The sequence below is a fragment of the Sitophilus oryzae genome, unplaced genomic scaffold, assembly GCF_002938485.1.
Source record: "Sitophilus oryzae breed Bouriz unplaced genomic scaffold, Soryzae_2.0 scaffold_1396_pilon_pilon, whole genome shotgun sequence".
NCBI classification, from domain to species: domain Eukaryota; kingdom Metazoa; phylum Arthropoda; class Insecta; order Coleoptera; family Curculionidae; genus Sitophilus; species Sitophilus oryzae.
In genome coordinates, this window is record NW_022146055.1 from 13,240,918 (window position 1) to 13,264,711 (window position 23,794).

General features: G+C 33.5%; 2 protein-coding genes across 7 annotated transcripts in view; one reads left to right on the plus strand and one right to left on the minus strand.

The window, feature by feature from the left end:
* LOC115876062 (ephrin type-A receptor 4-A) overlaps positions 1-23,794 on the plus strand; it is a 701,832-nt gene that overhangs the window by 572,297 nt on the left and 105,741 nt on the right. The gene's annotated exons all lie outside the window — the stretch shown is intronic.
* LOC115876063 lies at positions 976-4,331 on the minus strand. Its single transcript, XM_030891745.1, has 2 exons — positions 4,057-4,331; positions 976-3,274 (listed from the first exon to the last, which is right to left on the minus strand). The coding sequence occupies exons 1-2, from the start codon at positions 4,154-4,156 to the stop codon at positions 2,391-2,393; spliced, it is 984 nt and encodes a 327-aa protein (XP_030747605.1). The 5' UTR covers positions 4,157-4,331; the 3' UTR covers positions 976-2,390.

Sequence of the window (23,794 nt, forward strand, 5' to 3'; positions counted from 1 at the left end):
AAATCAATATTTCAATTCTATTATTAAGATTTACAATGTTACTAATTTTTATTTTAGACAAAGTTTGAAGCCTATGACCAGTACAAAGTGCCAGTAATGTCGCCAATTTAAAAGTTAAAAGTTTTAAAGATAATGAGTCCAAAGGAAAAAACGTACCTACATATTTTAACACAACTGAAGGATCCCAGGTGGTTTTATATTTAGGAAAGACGGGCCTAAGTTTAAAAACACCCTTTAAGAACCTGTTTATTATTTTTTCGTCTACTTTCGTATTTAGAATGAAATTAATAGCAGACCTATATGTATTTAACGTTGAGTAACCTACATCCCTCTTGAACTGTTCGTTTAAAAACTCCACAAATTTATCAGTGGATGGCTGGTATAACTTTATCTTATGATCTTTACAAAAAACCCACCATTTTTTAAATGCTGTATCATATTGTTTTAAAGTATTTTTGCTTAAGGAGGATTGTAATATTAGACATGCCTCCCCTGAGATGTTGCGTTGTAAAAAAGATTCCCTGATAACCTCGCTGCCACCAGGGTAATCCTTTTCCAGAGAGGATGGCTGCACCTGAAAGGGGAGGTTAATAAGTTTCTATTTGGACGGAAATAAAGAGGACTAGAGGTTTGTAGTCTTTTAAAAACCGGAAACCAAGGTTGCGTTTCCCAATATGGAACAACTACCAAACCCTCGGCCTGATCTGCAATTATTTTATTAAGAACCTTTCCCACTAGGGAAAATGGCGGAAAAGCGTAAAAATTTATATTTTTCCAACTAATTGTAAACGCATCTATAGCAATGGAGTTTGGGTCTCTCTTCCAAGAAATATAATGACTACATTTAGCGTTTATTTGTGTTGCAAATAAATCAATTTCCGGAGAACCAAGTAAAGAAATTATTTTCTGATACGTTTTATCATTTAAACTATATTCAGTCTCTATGTATTTAGATCGAGACTCAAAATCCGCTTCAACATTATTTTTTGATTCAATATATGTAGCGAAAATCCATAAATTCCTGGCCTCACACCATTGCCAGATTTCCCTAGTAAGATTTGACAGATTTTTGTATCTTATTCCGCCCATGCGATTTATATACGAAATTGCTGTGGTGTTGTCTACCTTAAGCAATATGGCACAATTAGTGCTGTCCTTCGCAAAACATTTAAGGCCAATAAACACAGCTAATAATTCCAAATAATTGATATGATACTTTAACTCTTCGGTACTCCAGAACCCGTGCGTTTTTTCTCCATTACAACATAAACCCCAACCTGTAGCAGATGCATCCGAATAGATTTCATATTCATATTTTTCGATTTTTATATTATGTTTACTAAGAGGAATATGTGCTAACCACCAATGTAATTCCTGAACTATAAGTGTATTTATAATTAATTTCTTTTCATAATCCCCACCATTATTTTTTAGAGCCACAAATTTGTGTCTTTCTAATATCTTGGTATATAACCAACCATATTTGGTGGCAGGGCAAAATGATATTAGTTTTCCAATTAGTTTTGCAAAGGTTCTTATTTTACATGACTTTAATTTTAAGAAAGAAATAATAGCCTCTGAACCCTGAATTCTTTTTGATAAAGGTAATTCGATAGTCATTTTCTCACTATCAAATAAGAAACCTAAATATTTACAGCGCCTCACAGGTGTTAAATTACTTTTTTCATAATTTATAATAAAGCCTAGGCCTTCTAGCAAAGAAATGGTAGTCGCTACATTTGTTAAACACTCTTGCCTTGTGGATCCTAACAACAAAAAATCATCCAAATAATTTATTGACATTAGACCTTTTGATCTTAAGTATTTTATATGTGGTTTCATAAGTTTTGTAAACAAAAAAGGGGCCGTATTTAAACCAAATGGGAGGCAACGAAATTCATAGAGTTTGCCTTCAAATTTAAATCGTAAATATTTACGATGTTTTTTATTAATTGAAATAAGGAAATAGGCATCTTTAAGATCAATCGCAGCCATAAAAACATTTGGAGAAATGATATTTTTAACAGACCTGTAATCCTCTAATTTAAAATGTGGTGGCAAAATAAATTTATTTAAACCCTTTAGGTTTAATATAAAGCGATACTGTTGATTAGGCTTTTGAACTAAAAAATAAGGTGAGATAAATTGACCCTTTTTTGATGTACAGGGCTGTATCGCGCCTATTGTTACCAATTGTTGAATACTTTCTTTTATTTTACATATTTCTATGCTAGTAAAAAGCTTTGGCTTTGGAGACTTTCTTTGAATTGGAGTACAAGTGAATGGTAAATAATAGCCTTGAACACATTGTAAAATAAATGGGTCATTAGTAATATCTTCCCATCTATCAGAAAATTTCTTAAGCCTACCAGCATATTTCCCTTTTACCTTTAGGGATTGAAGGGACGTTGACGAGGTTGGTTGTAAGAGCCCTTCCGATACTTCCACTGAGGACGGTCCTGCCCCCCCCGTTGATTCCGCGGGTACTTGTATGTTTGACCTTTCTTGAACCGAGCTTTGGTAAAGGGACGCTTCCAGTTTAAATTATTGCGAAATTGCTTTGATTGAAATGTGTCTCCTGGCTTGGCTGCAGCTTTTAACTCCAAACTTGACTTTTTAAGTACTGTAGCAGACTTACATCTTTCGGCAAAATCTTTACCAAACAAGATACTGTCTGACTGACATTCTCGTGCAACTTTTTGCATAGCTGTATTTAATATTGGGTAGATCTGATGTTTACGGTGTTGCGTCAATAAGAAATGAGCTTGAGAAATTAGTTTTGCAGAATCTATCAGACCAGGCAGTATGTCGTCTTTAACATTTGAAAAATCATTGTCTAACAATTTGTTTAGACTTGTGCCCATAGCTGCTAAACCCAAGCCCAACTCATTTTGAATATGCGAAAAAATTGAGTCCTTGGTATTTTCTGTAGCGTTGAGCAAAGGCTGAATTTCTGGGTTAATTTTCGGGGCATTTAAAATAGGGAAGTCTTCCGGTATGGCCCATTTTTTCTTTAAATCTTGTTTAATTTCGCTAGATAACCCCTCAGATAAGTAACTTGACCACCTTAACATGATCTCTTTATTAAGTGGTACACCTTTCGGATTTTCTTGTTCGGGAGTAAGGCCCAAAATGTTGGCATATTTCAAGGGTTGAGTTTGCGAAATATTTAGTGCTTCATTATCTGAAGCTGAGTCAGAAGATGAAATAATGCGACGCCTTTTTTTCCTTACTGGAGGTGATAAACTAGCTGAAGTGTCCGAATCACTTTCGCCTGTAACAATAACTTCAGTCAATTCCAGACTAAATAATAACAACCGACGACGCGACGGTTGAAATATGATATTTTTAACCGAGACGCAGCGCCGAACGCGAGATAACACCGGCTTGAAGACAGATTTAATAAAGCTTGATTTTTGTAGTATGATTTTTTAAGTATGTTTTGTATTGAAAAAAGAAAAATATAATATTAGGGAAAATGAGAGGGGTGATTGAACAGTCACTTATATTACATAATTTGCCATTGTGAGGTGATTAAAACCCGCATTTATAGTACATAATTTCGCCTTCTGGGGTGAATAAACCCGCACTTATATTTCATAATTTGGCCTTATGAGGTGATTCAACCCGCATTTATATTACATAATTTCGCCTTGTAGGGTGAATAAACCCGCACGTATATTACATAATTTGGCATTGTGAGGTGAGTAAACCCGCACGTATATTTCATAATTTGGCCTTATGGGGTGATTCAACCCGCATTTATATTACATAATTTCGCCTTGTGGGGTGAATAAACCCGCACATATATTACATAATTTGGCATTGTGAGGTGAGTAAACCCGCACTTATATTACATAAAGCACATTTTTTGGCCTTGGGGTGATTTAACCCCGCAATGCTTTGAAGTTTTTCGGTTTTTATGAGAATAATAAAATTGTTAAGAAACGTAAGAGGTGATTTAACCTCAAGATGTGATATCAAGAGACGAATGAATCCCTTTATCTGGCGTTATTTTCTAACAAAAAATCTACATATTATTATCTATGTACTTACTTGAAGAACCTGAAGAACTTGAAGAAAACACTTGTAACAATTTTTCCAACTTTCTCTTCACCTTCTCTCTTTTCTTGTTTTTTAACCCGGAAACTTTCATTTTTCACCAAGTAAAAAGTTCACAAAAAATATATACTGCACTGTCGACACTAAGAAGCGTAATGAATGGACCCGCTGTGTGGGCTGTGGATATGGTATATGTTTTCTCTCTCTTTCAACTTAGTGTACTGTCAGCGCTTTGCAGCAACTACAGGGTGTTCTATTAGGAACGGACCAGGAAGTATAATTTATAATTTTTATGTCAATTTCTTGTAATTACTAGCAACCTCGACATAACCAAACAGGACAAACAAAATACGGGAAACAGAAAAAAAAAACAAGGAATAACAGAAATCAACCCCTCGAAATCGTTCTAAATTTAGAACTGCCAAGGAGGGTGTGCCATTATTTAACATGGCGCGGAGCAGCGCTATTTGCCCGATAGTCCGTTCCGATAATAATTTGGAAAGCAAATATTTGACAACGATTAATTTGTTTTGTTTGAACGGGCGCGCGAAGTCCGGTCCTGATAAACAGCCCCCGGAAATAAAAGTTTTATCGTTCGCCCGCGTCGCTTTTATCTACGCAACGCCGCTGGTCAGTGGCGGCGGTTTCGCCAATTTGGCGGATTCGGTCGTCTGCCTTGGGGCCATCGAATCTGGTCCGAAAATTGTCCGATGGCTTTTGCGTCAAAATTTCAACAGAGCCGCAAGTAATTCGATTTCGATTTTGCGGCTAGACGGGCGACAAAAATCGAATAGAGCGAAAAGCCTTTGAAATTTGGTAATAAACTGACTGATTGGCGAAATATTGCCAGGAAAGTATTAACGAGTGATTGAAAAAGGTGCAATTGTTTATAGGGCCATTTCAACTGCCAAAAATGATGACTTCCTTTGCAGTCTACTTCCGGGCGCGCCAATTTAAAATTATTTATTGTTCTTTGAATATAACATAATATTATTTATCCACAATCATACGATAATGGGGGTATTATCCACTCATATGAAGCACTTAATGTGATATTTTATCGACTGGTGTGTTAAAATAACTTTTCGACGTGTTTGCAACTAGAAATTTTTATTTTATTTATTAACTTAACATTAATGGATAAAAAAAAACAATTCAACGCTTTTTTGTAATGCGCTTTTTTGTAATAATCTTCCTTGCACTTTCTAGTTGATTTAAAAAAAAAACCTTTGCAAATTCTTATGACACAAGCTTCGAATTTACTTTTTGTCAAGCTTTTGTTTTTATCAGTACTACATCATGGTACAAAGAAAACAAGGTATGGTCGATAGCGGCACCAATTTCTTTCAGTTTGCGCATATCACCTGTGACGTTATATGCCATATAAAAAATATCCATATTGTTCAATTGCCACTAATAAAAAAAAACTAAAATAGGGAAGAATTAGGACATACTTAACCTCAAAAGTTATGTATTGTCAAATCATCGAGCTTGACATTTGAAAAATTATTTTCACATTTATTATGTGTCATCTGTTTGACAATTTGAAATTGGCGCGCAGAGATTGCCGACCAATGGTGCCGTTTATGACCTGTGACGTAGTGCTGCGCAATATCATACCTTGTTTTCTTTGTATCATGGTACTACATAACATTGTTACCATAACAACAAACGCAATCCATACAATATATACTAATATGTTACATTACTCGCTGACGAGTATTTGACACGCATCAGAAGATGGTTACGCAAGGCGCTTTCTTTCATGAGCTTTTCTGTCTTTCATGAGCTGACTGAAAAGCCCGATACGTGATGTTATCTCTCTTCCGAACTCCTGACAATTAAAAATCTCATTGCTTTGTTGCCTCTTTACCTTTTGGTTGTGACTTTTATGTCGTCAATATATATGTATATAAAAGCTCAAAGGGTTTTTTGGTCCCGCATCCATCCCGCAGCTACCGCTTATCATTAAAACTACATTTTTTACATGTCGGTGTACTATTTTTATGATTTGTTTATCCATTTTTCAAGTATAGGTACTAGTTTTTAGTAAGTTTCTTGCAAAAAGACTGTTTTTCTTTGTTTGCCAAAATTCACAGAATTGGACAAAATGCATCTAGAAAGTCTGCTCCTCAGTTGTGATATGTCAGTACAACTTCTTGCATAAATGTTACTGATTTTACTTTTCAAAAACTGTAACTTTAGTCTTTTATGGGTGTAATCTGTTTTAATAATTTTAATATTTCTATACATTTTTACTTATATGCCAAAATCTAAAAGATAATGATTTTTAAACTAGAAAAATGTTAAAAATTTAGTGCACATCTTGTATATGTATATTTATATATTGTATATTTTTTTTTCAAATCGTTTTAACAAAAAAAATGAACTGTAAATCATAACTTAAACCAAAGATAATTTGTGTTAACTAAATATTTTTGCTTAAACTACCGTATAACTGAAACCGTAGAGAAACCTGAAAATTAAAGTGAAATTTATTTTCTGTATTTTCTCTGATTTCTTTTTTTAGCCGTTGTTTAGCCGTTGTAAGTTATTTGGGTCATAAATGACCTAAATACAAAATATTTTCATGGGGTCTGTCTGTCTGTCTGTCTGTCCGTCTGTCCATCTGTCCATCTGTCCATCTGTCCATCTGTCCCTCTGTCCGTCTGTAACACGATAACTCAAAAACCGCTAAACCGATTTTAACCAAATTTGGCACAAAAATACTGTGGCACCCCAGAATCTGGCCATTAATTTTTGATTGCGACTCCAAAATTACAGTAGATAGCGAAACGCGGTTTTCAATTTAAGATTAGGAATAATATTTGCAATAAAATTTGTAATAACATCAAAATCAGTCAAAGTCGCAGTTTTTGAGATAAAAAAAATTGGAAAAATTCCTTTACCTTGAAACTAAAAGAACTGCCTACCAACTTTTTATTAACATATTTTAGTATGGGCGGCTATACGTGCCTTCCGGCACCAATTTTTTTAATATAAATTAATTCAAAATCAAACATGTAGACTTTTTTTTCTTAGATAATGCGTGATGAAATACCACCGAGTTTAACAGTTTTGCATTATAATTGAAACTGTAGACAATAATAAATATGTATGTTCCCTTCGAACTAGACAATTTAGTCACATTTACATACTCCATTATATTCACCCTCTTCCACTGGATTCAATTATATCAGTTTCGATTCTTATCTAACCTCAACCGACAGTGCAAATTATTCATTCGAATGCCACCTACATCTAGCACCTCCCAGACCCTAGAAATGTGATTATCTTAATATAAAAGATCAAAAATTAAAGATAAAGTCTAATTTCAAAACGTATTTACTAAAACTAACATTGACATGTAAAATATACAGGGATGTTCACCACATACGACCCGGAGTATTGCAGCTAAACGATTAGATTTTTACAAATTGTAAGTTTTGGGTTCGTTGAAGGACTATTATAGCTACAATTTAAAAATATTTTTACAAGATACTGAGTGTCCCAAATAAATAAAAAATATCAAAGTTATATTTTTTTTTAAATGGAACACCCTGTATATTATTACATTTTTTTTCTATGATTAAAAGAAAGGTGAATTTGATTAAGGTTAAACCTTAACGTTTCTGAAATATTTCTAATTTTGTAAAATTACAGTAAAAATTTTGAGGCTTCATTTCTCCAAGGGTATCAAAGTTTTTAATACTAAATATTTACTGAAGTTTATTTATTGATCAGTTATAGTGTTGCAATAATAAAAATAATACTACCTCATACAGAGTGTCTAAAATTTTATTTTAAATAAATACTAGCTTTAAAGGCTATAACTTGTTTAATTTAAACGGAACACCCTGTATATTTTATGAGAATCAGATGCCCAATTTAATTGTCTATCAAATTGTATTATACCATTTTTTACCTACCTTTTTAAGTTTTCGTAGAAAATGCGTTTCATTTTTCGTAAAAATATTTCAAAAACGGTAAAGTTTAAGTGTGATAAACCTTAATCAAACTTATCCTTATTTTAATCATATAGGAACTAAAAATGTAATAATATACATAATATACCATTGTAAAAAAATACAACTTTGATATTTTTATGTATTTGGGACACTCTGTATCTTGCAAAAATATTTTTAAATGGTAGCTCTAATATTCCTTCAACGAACCCCAAACTTACATTTTGTAAAAATCTAATCGTTTAGCTACAATACCCCGTGTCGTATGTGGTGAACAACCCTGTATATTTATCCCTTATATTAAAATTAAAAGTCCCTTTATTATTTATTATGATTTTTATATATTTTATTTTATATTATAATATAAACATATTTCAATAGTTTCAGAGATATTAATAAATAAATAAAAATATATATATTTTTTATAGCCTTCCTTAAAAAAATTATTAATAATACAAGATCATACAGGGTGTTCAAAATTCTGCGCCAAACTTTTCGTGCCAGTGTGTGTAGTTTTATTTGAAAAGAAAATGTAAAACCAGCTACCACCTGAACTTAACGCAAATTATCATAGTTAATAGTCAATTTTATATAAATTTTATTTAATACAACCAGGATTAATATTACTACACGACATCGTTATAAACTGTTCAGATGGTGGTTCTACGGAGCTACAGTTAAAGCTATTTTCCAGTTGCACTGTAAAGTTTAACTTACCATTACATTAGGAAAATTGATTGGCGTGATTTACCTGCATTAACTTTTTACTTACACGCATATCAGTTCTATACAGTTGTTTTTTTCCAGTTCATTAAACTTACCAAGATTTCACTCGATTAAATGTGTGTATGATTCTGATGCATGCTTAAAGTAATATTAATAGTTTTTTAAACCCACTGTAAAAGATAAATTTTAATTATACAGAGATTGCTAATTTTCACATAATTTCAGAGTCGCTTGAAAAAATAATGTGAATTTGATAGGGAAATATGTATAAAAAAAATATTCTGATAGTGCATAGTTTAATTATTGTAAACTAATTATTATTAAGTAAAAGAGAACCCTAAAAGTAATTAATTATTTTATTTTTACTAAAAGCACTTGAGTTCGCTTAAATTAAAATAAGGCCTGTTAATTAAAAGCTTCAATTAATAAAGAAAGCTTTTGCCAATAAAGCCTTTAAAATTGCGATGGCATTGTTCAAGCGAGCATAATTGTTAATAAAGCACGTTTTATCAGAAATCGAATTATTGCCTAATTTGCATACATCGGCTGATGACACCATAACACAATTGAGCAGCGCTACGAGCGTTAATTTCTTGATAACGTCAACGGAATATTACTTAATAGAGGCATTTGTAGTAACGACACACAGAAACGGCCTATTTTGTTTTCAGTTCCTCTGATGTCGCTTGTCAGAAGCAACGAGCAAAGCACAACACCTAGATAATAAATCAATTTATGTTTAATAGTGAAATAGCTATTTATGGAACAAGTTGCAAAATGAATGTTTTAAGCACGGGACGCAAAATTGTACAATGCATCGAGTGCTTAAAACGCTCTTTTCGCAACGAATTTCATACAACATTTTTTGTGAAAGCGGATAATTTGAGATTTTCATGCTATTATTATTATTTATTTTTAAACATTTTTTAAAATGTGTTAAATATGCATTGTTTAATGACAAAGTTCTGTCAGGTTCAAACGTCGCCGTATTTCCTACAAAGTTTTGTAAAAAAAATGAGTGATAATGACCAGTGGCGTAACTATCGATGTGCCGTGTGTGCAAGCATTCCCATATCTATCACATGCTATCGCGAATCAAGCAGAATCGGGCGATCCCCAACTAAGTTCTTATCTATCACATGTCTTCTTAACTACTTAACTAGCACACGCTATCGCGAAAATATTTTATTACTTTTACCAGCATTTTGTAGCTGTGTTTTCCTTTTTATTTTGCAAAATAAAAATAACTGGAAATATGTGATTTGTCATTAGAGCATTAAATTTGACAAAAAAGGAAATTTGCTGTATTGTCACTGGACTTCTGTACCATCGAATAGAAATAGAACTAAACTAGTTGTAGCATCAAAAAGGGCATGAAAAATTATACTGGCAAAACTAGTTAACTCAAAATCACAAAAACTCTAGTTACCTAATGGTTGTATTAAGGGGACGATGAGGTAGCTGAGTTACGAGAGCTGCCCGAAACTAGACCTCTTCGGTGTTGAGATTTGAACACCGGTGTTAGGTGTTGATGACCACCGGTGTTTCAGTCGGTGTACCGGTGTCAACACCGACACCGGTGTTTACTTTACACCGACACCAGTGATTACTCAATTATTTCAATAGAAAATGAAGTTATTCGTACAAACAATAGACATTGGTAATATTGTGTCAACTTTCGCCCATGCTAAAGCAAGTAAAAAAGAATTTTAACATGTTCATGTTCCTATTTACATTGTTTATTTTAATTTAGTTATTTTTGTTGTTGTTTTTTGTTTTGTTTTTGATATTTTTATTTGATATTTTATATGTTTTGGGTTACATATTCTGTGTTGCAATAATAAATAATACTATATAAAAATTAATTTGATAATGTTATTTCTGACCTAAAATATGAGTGATTCAGATGAGAAAATCAGATTAGTATAGAAGCATTGAAATATGTAGGTGTAATAGGGGGCCCGTGAGTCTGTTGTTACGCCACTGATAATGACGAGTCTTTGGATATTCAACACGCTGCTGAAACTGCGCTATCCACGTTAGTGCCCGAGAAGTCGAAAAACTTATACGAGACCACTTTTCATTGTTTCTAACGTTCCATTTTTTACTTTTAGGCACTAGTGCCTAAACAGGTGTCACTTTTAGATACTAGTACCTAAAAGAATGTCATCTCGACTCTCAGTTTTTAATAATTTCAAAGTTTTTCAGAGGTTACTAATTTTTCTGATCATACGGTATAATAGTTGTTATGCTTTAACTATCTGAATTGACATATCGCAAAGCAATTATATATGCAATCATTACTATCCAATAATTTTACCAATTTATTTATTTATATAATTTCGATTATGAGTATTTGTTGTCGCCGATGGCTATAGAATTAAATTTTAAATGTTCTGTTTATATATTATTATGATTATGAGGGGCAATATCTATATTTACATACAATATTCTACTAATAAGGTACATAAATATCCATATAATGTTTTAATTTTCTGGGTATTATCATATATAGGTATATCTCTCCAAAAAAATCCAATATGGGTATTTCGCCACTGCACTGCAAGAAGTCAAATTTTTCTTTAGCGAAAACTCTTCTTTTTCTAACGTAATTAAAACAAAACAACCCATAAAAACAAACCATAAATATTAGTCAATTTCCAGAGAAAAAAAAAGCAAATTGATAGAAAGTTTTGCATATAAACAATACAGAAATCATCTGCGAAAGGTCAAAGTCTCCCCAGTCGTCCTCCTAAAAAATTACCATAACAATCGGGCCTTATTGTCCGCGGCGGCAAAAACAATGGCTCCCCAATAATCCCGAAGAGCGCCATCATCGGTTTCCGAACTATTTCGAGAATAATGAGGAGTTTTCGCGAGGCGCGATAAGGTCTCGAGCCTAGTCGCTGTCGGGCTCAAGTGTCGCCGTCGCCTCTCGTGAGAACTGAAACGCTTTATCTAAACCGTCGTTCGCTATTGTTGATATTGTCGTGATAGATCCCGGATTTCTTGTCGGATTTACGGCCTATGTCAACTTAATGGTGTGTTTGTGACTGTTTTTATTTCCTCTATTCAGATAAAGGTTTAATTCCTGCTACGAAAATCCAGAAAATTAACGCTTTTTGAATTTTAATATTGTTTTCTTTCTGTAATCTTATGGGAAGGCACTGGTTTATTGCTATGTATCTATAAAACTGTTTTTTATTATTTTATGCGCTAATGTAATGTAAATAAACAGTTTTTCTTCGTAGACAAACCGTAAATATTAGTCATTTATTAGAGAAAAATAAAACAAATCGGTGACAGTTTTGCATATAAACAATACAGAAATCATCTGCGAAAGGTCAAAGTCTCCTCAGTCGTTCGCCTAAAAAATTACCATAACAATCGGGCCTTTATTGTCGGCGGCGGCAAAAACAATGGCTCCCCAATACTCCCCAAGAGCGCCATCATCGGTTTCGGAACTATTTCGAGAATAATGAGGAGTTTTCGCCAGGCGCGATAAGGTCTCGAGCCTAGTCGCTGTCGGAGTCAAGTGTCGCTGTCGCCTCTCGTGAGGTACTGAAACGCTTTATCTAAACCGTCGTTCGCTATTGTTGATATTGTCGTGATAGATCCCGGATTTCTTGTCGGATTTACGGCCGATGTCAACTTAATGGTGTATTTGTGGCTGCTTTTGCTTCCTCTTTTCAGATGACAGTTGATTTTTTGCAACTAAAATCAAGAGTATTAACGCTTTGTGAGTTATAACAATGCTCTTTTGCAAAAAAGGCAGACATAAAAGCCACAAGCTGAATTCGTCATATGTGTACGCCTCCCGCGAGCGCCTCGCGAGCCGTTCACAGTGTGATCGTCGCGATCCACTTCTTATCGGTTTTTGCGACGAACACAAAGGAGCTCGCAGTTATGATTTGGACGGAGTTGTCGCAGGTTCGTCGTTCTGGTCCGATCGGCGAGCATGGAGCCTACATAATCGGAGGATATTTTGCTTCAATTAGTTGAGTTGTATAGGACGCATACTATTTTGTGGGGCCCCAAAGACGAAAATGATTTTAAAAAACCAAAATAATAGATGCCTGGAAGGAAATCGCCACTTCAATAGGATGTATTAACTAGAATATATGTCATTGTATACCCATCTAATATGATGGTTTTAACTTTATGTCTTTTGTGTTAATTTTTAAGTTAATTGTGTTTTATATATGTATTTTATTTTATATTTTGACTTATGTACGCCACTATTTGTATGGTATTGACATCAATAAATTATTCTATTCTATTCTATTCTATTCTAAAGGTGTGCTTTGCAAAAGAAGTATGTTTATTTATAGAATGACATTTATTCAACTACCATCTGAACAACATATTAGTGCGTAGTTCTCTTAGTTCGTCAAAAGTCTGAGTACACCCTTTTTTTTTCTTGTAGCGACTTTTTTACCATAATTAAAAAAAAACTCGAAAAAAACTAATGGTACATTTAAAATCTTCAATACGTTTCTCAGTTCACGTGGGTCTGCAATTCTTTTCAAAAAATTTTATAGCTCCTTTTTTTCATGTTTAAAAAAAAAGATGAAAATGTTTTGAGTGGTTTTAGGTAAACATGGTTGGTACTATTCGAAAGAGGGGCAGAAATTATATACCTCCTGAAAAGTACACAACGATTGAACAAAGAATAATCTAAATATACAATTTTAAATCTTTTAAATTTGCTAAAAATAATAAAATTTTTAAGATTTTGCAAAAAAAATGATTATTTTTGCCAAATTGAAAATTTTATATCTGGACTATTTTTTGTTGAACCCTTGTGTAATTTTTAGGAGGTTTATAATTTTTGCCTTTCTTTTGAATGGTACCAACCATTTTTATCTAAACCCACTAAAAAAAATGTTTTTCAGTTTTTTTTTAAACATAAAAAAAGGCTATAAATTTGCTTGAAAAAAAAGGGGCGTACGGAGACTTTTTGTACTGACTGTAGGTACAGAGTACATTACATATTATTTACATAATATTCGTTTGTACTTTCAATAACATATAATTTATATTAAAATATTTAACTTTATTTATCTGAACATCTGAACCAAGTCGCGTCAAAAACTGCACTGACACTGAAAAAAGAATATTTATTGTTTGCTCGCGAGCCATTTACATTTCATATGGATCGTTGCTGGCTCGGACTATGATCTCACTGTTCTTGCTGCTCACGGCGAACAACGAGCACAACACATATGTATACGCACCTTAATATGAAATACTACTAATACAACTAGTTAGAAAAATCAATCGGTATTTTTAACATGGAGCTTATTCAAAAATATTGATAGTACATCATATAAAATTAATGCGTAAACTTTCATCCAAATATAACTAGTTTTTGTGGAGAAAAAAAAGCTTCGTGTTCGAAAACTCCCCCTTGGTATTAACCTCTATTTCCAAGTTGCCCCAGAGTGTAATAAAAGCCGAAATTACAAGATTCGCACAAAATGGTACAGTGAGTAATCAGAAGTCACCCCTCCCTTGCCGAAAAACGGTAATATAATGAAAATTGGCTGAATAACTGTTTCAGCCACCCGGTCAACTTTATTGAGCAAATTAGAAGAGACATTGGATGTAATCTTTTCCATTAGATTTGCTCTTTCTTGCAAACCAAACAAATAATTAAAAATCTTTAGTATGTAGTCGTTGTCCACATGAGTATTTCTGTAACATACACCACTAATGATTTAGATAAGAATAAGTTAATTATTAAATATACAGGGTGAGTCTTAAATAAGTGCAACTATTTTCACAGTTGGTAGATCTCGATAAAAGAAATATATTTTCTCTTTGCCGTTTTTCAAATAACAAAAAAATAATAATTGAGTTATTTTACTTTGAAAATTTACAAAAAAAAAGGTTTTTTTGGTTAAATTTTCAGAACCACTGGATCTTTTGTGGGTTTTCTTTCGTGTAAATTTAATCTACTACCTATGTCGCCATATCATCAAGATATTATGATTTTTAACCTAAAATTAAAACGTTTTTTCAAAAGATTCGAAATTTTTATTTTTTTACGAAGAAAACCTTATAAACGTCTTTCTGGGGTCGTAATTCGAATATACTACCGCTAAAAATATTTGCACTTATTTAAGACTCACCCTGTATATAATAATCATATATATTACAATAAGGTTATTTTATATAACATTTTTACATTTTTTTATATTTATTTATAATTTTTTTGGTGTACTTCTTAGATGAAAGTACTTTTAAAAATAAACAAACTTTTAAATTGTCCTACGTATCCTCTCATTTTTTTGTCTGAATATAAAGAAGCCAAACCTTCTCTAACTTACGACCACATAAAATGAACAAACAATAGGCGGAGATAATGATTTTCTGTAAAACTACAAAAGAACTAACCCGATATAAAGAGATAATGCTGTAGCGGTTTTTTTTCTCCCTTGTACAGTATGTTAACATCGAACAAACCGTATTCTTCCTTAAGTTTACACGTTCTTTGTTTAGTTTGTTAAGAAGAATGAAAATCTATCGAAACTGCTCGCCGCCTGTTTTTTCGGAAAATGTCGAATACAATGGAGTCGTTAGTTCTATGCTTGAACTGCTCCACATTGTATACGTGTATTAATATCGGTAAATGCTTTCAAAGGATTCTTTGTTAGCAAATTTGAATTGTAAATATTAGCTCCATTGAAAATGCAAAATTTGCGATAGTTACCCTTTTCGTAACGTAGATTTCAAAGCTCTATAAACGTAGTTTTTAATTCTCAATCGTTAGATTTTATTAATTCAACTCCACTGAATGTATACATAAAATCTTATAACACAGGTTTGCAGGAAAGATAAACACTTTATTATAAGTCAGTGTAGTTTAGTTTTCATTTCAATATACAGTCTCACAATAGATGCAGTTTTTTGTCAAATAGATTAAATCAGCCTGTACAATATCGATCAAATATGGTATGCGTATTCAGCATACGCAGACCTTTAAAAAACTTATTTAGGATTTCGCTGTAACGTAAATAAGGGAGCCAATATTTGGACAGTTCAAAATTTACATGGGATTTTCTGGTTCCTTGGGCCTATTGAGATCTGCTGTATTATTGTACCAAACCTGTCTTTGCGTTAATGCACTTCCAGCTCTTTGCAAAGTTACCGATGTCGCTGATGTTTGCTTCTGCTGCTTCCTATAGTCCCTCCAAAAAGTGTTGCCCTCTAAAGTTTGTGTGGCACAGCAGATGCTCTATGGTTTCTTCTTCCTCTCCGCATTCTCTATTCTCTGCAGTAGTCGTCGTTGGAGATTTCTATCTCACCAGATTTACCCCCGTGGGGCAATTTCCAGTAATGACACCTACAATTATGCGTACTAGGTTCTTTTTGTGCTCTAGTAATTATTTCGTCTTTGCTGTCTACCACTGACCACAGTCTTTGAACTGTGCGCAGTCCTCACGGCGTTGCCACGTCTCTTGCTGTTTGATCTTAATGGTAGTTTCTCTGGCTTCCTTCAGTGTATTGATCGTCACAAATGGTGGATTATCTGCCACGGCTTCTCCCCTGGTCCCCTCTTTGGCGAGTCCTTTGCTGTGGCTTCACCAGTCCATCACAGTTTTCCATCTCACTGATTGCATGGTGATGCTTCTTAAAGCACCCAAGCTCTCAGAGTATATCACGATATTTCCTATTCGTCTATCAGTGATTTTCTCTGTTATACAACTGGCCGCTCCCTTTATTGCGTAAACCTCTGCTTGTAGAACATTATAGCCATCCAATAACCTTAAAAATCGTCGGATGTTTAGTTCCTCTGAGAACATGCCTATACCTGTGCCTCCTGAAGTTACAGAAGCAGTAGTATCTTATATTTAGCAGCAGTATCCTTATCTTTTCTACAAAATCATATTTGGTGATGTCCATATGTCCGTTTTCTGCTCTAGCAGATGTGGACTCGTATTCATCATGATTTTCCCTATCGTCAATATCCTCGAGTGACCATAGTTGATCTGGTTCCACAGATTGGATTCTCTGATTAATCTAGTGAAAGTAAATTACGAAAAGGTAAGTTAAAGTGCACCTCGATTACTTTTTTTCAGTTTCTTGGTGACATTAAAACGCAAACCGGGATTATGAAGACGTGTTTTGAGAAAATAAATAACGCTTAAACGCATGCTAATAAATAGCCCAACGAAATATAGTTGTCGCTGTTCCACCATTTTACTTTAATTCGCCATTAAGTTAATCGGAATCGATCAAAGTGTGTCGAGTTACCGGCGTAATTTACACGCACATACACGCACGCACACACGGCGTCTGTTTATTTTTGCGCAGTTCGATTTTTCAGGCAGCAACGAGTCGGCCACAGAACCAGATTTGTTTTTGCAATTAAATCCGAGAGCATTTATCAGCAATCGCCCCTGGGCAAACTGTCCAATCGGAAAGTAGCTGCAGCAGAGACGCAGGTGCACCAATCACATTTTTATTAATCACCGGAGTTGTAACCAAAAAATGTTTGATTGCTTGTTTGGAATAAAACGAGTTTAAAAAAGGTATCAGTGACAAGTAAGGCGTAGTGACAGTAGAGACATACTATAAAGGAAACTAGTAGCTTTACTTCTTGTCAAATCCTTTGTTCTTTTTCTGCCACTTTATATGACCTTGTTCTCGCATCCCGTGATCACTGACTTAGCTGTATAGTCATGATTTATAACTAGGCAAAGTATAGTCGTGGCACTCGCCATAGTTTCACAAATATGTATTTAGGAAAATATGAATTCACAATAAAATACATAAAATAAAAAAAATGATCATCGAGTAAAAATTTGCTTGAAAACAGAATATTTTCACATTTCGTGTAAGTAACAATTTTTCTGTATCTGAAAATCTTCTGCTGGGAAGAAATGCGGAAAAATATATAATAACATATTTTTATATTATTATCTATTTGAAAGATTTTCTACAACTTTTTTTTTATTTAAAACAAGTTTAATTTTAACATTAATGTGTTTGTTTTGTAGTAATATATTAGTTGATTTTCATTGGATAACTAATACATTGAACAACACATTGTACTAAATAATAAAATAACATATTTAAATTTCAATAATTGCTAATAAACATTACAGAAATTTCAAAAGAGAAAAGAAGCAAGAACAATGAGAAATAGCATCACTACTTCCTTGCGTAATAAAAGAATAATTTTTAGTTATTGTTACCGAGCCCTAAAGGTACCGTAAGAACCAGGAGTTAATAATTTCGAGTCCCGGTTCTTTGATATTTCAAAAGAACCGGGAATTTCCGGTTCTGAACCCTAGTTACCATATTACCAAGAAATTAAGTTTTTTAACTAAAAACTAAAAAAATTTCCAGATTTTTTTTTTCAAAAAAAAAATTGCGCAGAAAAATCCTCATATTTCTGGGGCCAAAATATACTACCCCTAAAAATATTTGCACTTATTTAAGATTCACCCTGTATAGGGCGATTGACGGTTATGGTACGTTATATCGTTTCCGGAACCGGAACTGGTAATTTCGGTACCATGCCTCTAAGGAACCGGGATTTCCAGTTTTTTTTTGGTATTTTCGGTACTAGCAAATTTTTTTCAATGATGGTGCAGTTCGTTAAACAGCAAGCAAGGGATGGTTGTCAAAAGTAAAATCGATAAAAAATTGAGGTAATCAGTTTTTCGAGAAACTCACATCCTATGAGAAATGATCGGAAATATACAGGATATATTATCGATTTTAGAAAATATCATCCGAGCCGTAAATATGGTGCACTAAATAAAAAGAAATAAACGTCGCAGATACAATTGTTTCTGTATTTTTAAATTTTTATCACACGAAATTTGCATAGAAAATGCTTAGACGACAATTATTACCTATATGATACACAGCAAACTCAGTGTCACCAAATGCTCACTGGTCGAATATACGACCGCTTACGTTAACTTTTCGTACTAATTCGGCCAACGTATAGATATGGTTGATTAAATGGCCAAACCGCGCATAGAAATAAGCATAGGCCAAAACAGACTGGGCGATAATACACTTCCACACCGCTGATTAGTTGGTTAAATTCAAGTGGTCGATTTAGCGACCAGCAACCTATAAAGGGTTAATCTTCTTCTTCTTCTCGTCCCGTTAACTCTCGAAAGAGTATGGTGACATAATGTCTCAATTGCTCGGATCGTTGTTCTCCATCCCTCTCTATCTTGATCTTTTTTCCAGTCCATCTGTTCTTCTCGTAATGTGCCCGAAGTTCCTAAGGTATGACTGGTTTATTTTGGTTGAGAGTCTTGTGTTAACTTTTAACTGCCTTAGAATTGATACGTTGGTCCGATGTTCTGTGTATGAAATTCGCAGCATTCTCCTGTAGGCCCACATTTCGAAAGCATCTATTTTTCGTCTATTTGTAGTTTTCAAAGTCCAGGTATCTGATGCATAAGTAGCGATAGGAAAGATCAATGCGTTTACTAATTTTAATTTGTTGTGATGGGACATTGCAGAGCCTTTCTATATTCGTGTTAGTTTTATAGTCGAGTTACGAGCTATTGCTAGTCTGCGTTTGATTTCCTCGTCACAACCTCCCTTGTTTGTTATGAGGGATCCGAGATAATTGAACTTTTCAACCACCTCAAAACCATCAATCTCCCAGATGTTAGTAGGATTTCGGTCTATTATCATAACTTGCGTTTTCCTTTTGTTTAGCATAAGGCCATGTTCCGCACTGATCTTGCTCAACCTTCTCATTATTTGAACAAGTTCTTCCTCAGGGCATGCATGAATTAAGGTGTCATCGGCATACCTAAGGTTTGTGATCTTTTTTCCACCTTTCGTTAGTCCGCCTCGCCAGCCCTGTAAGACTTTTCTCATTATGTACTCTCCATAGATGTTGAAGAGTATGGGTGATACTATATAACCTTCTCTCACACCACGTTTCGGACTAAAAGACTTAGAGAGAGCGTTGTTGAGCTGTTTTCGTAAAGATTTTTAAGTAGAAATATAACATGTTTTGGTACTCCCATATTTTCTAACACCAGCCACAGCTTCTTCCATAAACACAAAGTGTTAATCTACTTAATCTCAAGACTTTGCAGAAGTCTTGCAACAAGACGAAGACCAATGGTGTTTTGGTCTTGCATTTCTTGATCATTGTTTGACTCATTTAAGAAACTTCAATAATTGGATTTTACACCAATGGAAGGGAATCTATAAAATAAAAAAGTTTTTTTAAGCACTACTGCTTTGGATACAAATGTAAACCAACTGATCAGTGGCTTCAAAAAGCAAATTTGCTTAACCGAGAAAAAATGCTTAACATATCAGAAGGTATATTTGATACCAATTAAACTTTCAGTTGCGTAATCGAGGGCGCGATTTTTAGATTCGGTGTTGCCAACCATGGATATATTCGGCGCCAAACTGCCTAACTGGAATTTGAATTTCCTACTGGGGATTTAGGTGATAGCTTTGCTGTAAAAAGTGTCAAGTTGGCACATTTATTTATTTGTTTCCTAACATTGTCATTGTAGTATTGACGTATGCTTAACAAATGAATAAAAATTGAAAAAAAAACAGTAGGTTATTTGTCTGATATAATTATCCTCAATGTACAAGAGAACGTCCATTGAAGTGTTTATTTACGGTAAGAATGATAAAATGTGCTTGGTGAAGTGCACTTTCTGTAACTCTTTCTACACGAATACGTGGCTACAGATTAATCATCTGACGTGACGGGTGTACCGCCATGTGTGTGGTCATTAATTAAAACATTTATAAATAAACATTTTTTACAGATACGTATCGTGTTTGCTTTCGTTCGAAAACACAAACAAATTAATATAAAGGTATGTTTAAGTAGTCAGTATAACAAAGAAGTTACTTTTTCATAGCATAGGAGGTTTGTATGAGTTTATATTTTACTTATCGTTTTTGAATCTACAGTATGAAAAATATTCACGTCAGTTGAAGCGGGGTGTTGAAACTGAATGATTATATTTTTAGAAATCGTGAGTTTTGACGCTAGGGCTACAATTAAAACATATTTTTATAAGTATACCGGGTGCGTCTCAAAGGTGGCTCACCTCTAAAACTTTTTTTTTAGTTAAAAAACTGAGATTGGGTATGTTAGTATATGATATACATTAGGATTGATTGACGTATTCAATTGTCACTTCCTGTTTCACCGGAAATGACTACAACTTTTGATTTTTAAATGACACCCACGGTATCATTTTACTTTATTCGATACTCGAATAGAATGACCAAGCATATATTAACTTTTGACATTTTCGTATGTGGTTTATTTGAAATTGTAGCATGCGGTTCATAACGACAATTTGACTCGAAATACCAAGTGTGTGGTATCAAATTATTCGTAAAAAAATCCTTTTCCAAATATGCTAACGAGCCACCTTTGTTCCATTTGAACAAATTGAGATATGATTAAAAATACGATTTGGGCATCTTTTAACCGGCCAGGACAAGACACTAAAAACGTTAGGCAATCAAACCTATTTTTCCCAGCCTGCTTAATTAAAAATTAGTTTTTTTTAACACAGCCTTAGCACTCTAGATTGAAATTTAAAATACGATTTTTTTTCCTAGGCGAAAATATCAAACGATGACACATGATATTTCATTCTATTCAGAGTGTCATTTTCTATCGAATAAAGTCAAAAAAAAACGCTTCCAGTTCCATTTAAAAATCAAAAGTTGTAGTTATTTCCGGTGAAACAGGAAGTGACCGAAAATAATTGAATACGTCAATCAGTCCTAATTTATGTCTTATACCATCATACCAAATTTCGTTATTTTATCTTAAAAAATAAAAAAGTTATAGGAGTGAGCCACTTTTGAGACGCACCTGGTATTATTACTATGAGGGTGTAGAGGGCTATAAAAGATATTATTTTTTATATAAATGTTGCAAAGTTTATGAAGGTCCATATCCTAAAAATATTTTGTTGTATCAGGGTGTCCCAAATATAAAAGTCCAGAATAGAATTCAGCAGAAAGCGGTGTTCAAGCACTATGTGGTGTTGCAACTCTATTTCATATTTACTAAAATTTTTATTAAAAACACGAAATCCTTAACGTGGTTGAACATTGGAGTTAATTTGACTTTTTTTCTTAATTTTTCAATAGTTAATTTTTATCAAAGACACCTAATATTATCTTTATCTAGTATTTTACCGCTGAAAACACCATAATACGATACAGCGAATATCTGCAAAGCCGCTAAAAATTTAGGAATGCTTCAAATAAAAAAATGTTTATCATTTAAGTCTGCATCTAAACTATATCTAAATATTATAATATACATATATACCCTGTTTGTGTTGCATTTCAAAAATTCTTCTTTAAGGACCAAGTGAAGTTCAATAATTAATGAAGCTAGTACCGCTTTGCGACCTCTAACCCTTCTGCCAAGCGTTTTCCAAACGTCGAACATTATGGGTAGTTCATAGTAGTATATAGTTCACAATAATCACCAAAGCTGCCTTGTCATATTGAAAAATAACTTCAAAAAGAAATAATAATTGAAAAAAATGTAAATTCTTGTTGCCAAGTTCATTTTGCCCTTAAAAATTATCTAAGGCCTGTACTGACATGATCCAAAAAACAAAATGCTCAGGAGACACGGTTCTCACCGTACAATTATATTTTAGAAAAATTTACACACACGAAATTATTGCACAGGGTGTTTTAAAGTTAGGGTAAAAAACAACCCCTCGATTAACCCTGTATAATATGCCAAATACTAAAGTTTATAAAAAACTGAGTTTACGAATTAAAGTTGACAAATTTATATACAGCTTACTAAAATATTCATGAAATGGGGCTAAAATAACACTTTAAATTTGAGCAAAAATTTTTCCGTTGCGTTTTTTTTATATACTCCACGCTTAAATTTTCAAACCCAAAAAATATTTACCTTAACGACTACATATCGTAAAAGCTATAAATCATGGCAACACGGCCTCGATTTTTATTCCATCTCGCAAAAGGCCGAGCGATAATAATGCGCCTCATACATTCGGTCGCAACTTATTTCGGACTTTGGGATAATCTGGCCATTGTTACGGCCGAGTGTAATCTTCCACCGTTTTTAGGGGAAACGTATATGCATCAAGCAGCGGCATCGGCCTCGGGGGTAATGAGAATTTATTGGTTTCGATTATAAGTTAATAGGATTAAGTGCGCCGCCATGAGCAACGTGTCAATATCTGCTCTTAAGCCGAATCTAATTTCGTCGGGGAGCTTAGCTCCTGATTTATTTTGTTATTGCAGATGAGATGCAGGGCTTTTGTAATAAACTTAATAACCATGGGAGTGATTGTCTATACATAGGCAGGCTTTTCCCTTGTTTTTGTCTTTTTATTTATACACCTACGTACAATATTCCAGGACAATATTTGTATTATTAAAGAGTGTACAGGGTGGCGACTTCAGAGCACTTTTTAAAAGTATAGAGAGTTCTACAGGGTGTCCCCCAAAAAAGTTACATATCAAAGTTGTGTTTTTTGTAATGGAACACCCTATATATTAATTCATTTTCGGATTCTGTGAGAAAAATAAAGGTGAGTTTTATAAGAGAAGTATATGACTAAAATGTAAGGTTTTTGACATATTTAACATTTTCCAGAAATAAAGAACAATTTTTAAATTACAATAAAAGCTACCTAAATTATAATTTAGCCGGTATAGTGTAATATGTAGTTAAACTAACTATTGTACTTTAAATCAAATTAAAACTTGATCCTAAAAGTTATTGAACATTTGTCACCTTTAAAAGTATGTTACTCTTTTATTTTAAATGCAGCACCCAGTATATTATTCCGATATTCAATGGAGAATTCATATCTGTTCAAGATACTAGTAAGGTTGCCCACCCCTCAAACAAATATTTTCTTAGATATTTTAATTTACATGATTTGATCTGAGTAGATCTTTATTATTGGATAAAATCTAGGTGGCTGTGATATGTCTGACGTTAGTTCAACATAGGTGTCTAATTAGTCCAACTTTAACAACTAGTTATCATTTTG

Coding starts and splice junctions, on each gene's coding strand:
- LOC115876063 (XM_030891745.1), bottom strand. CDS start 4,156: ATGAAAGTTTCCGGGTTAAAAAACAAGAAAAGAGAGAAGGTGAAGAGA. Junction 3,275..4,056: donor AAGTTCTTCAGGTTCTTCAA/GTAAGTACATAG, acceptor TTATTGTTACAG/GCGAAAGTGATTCGGACACT.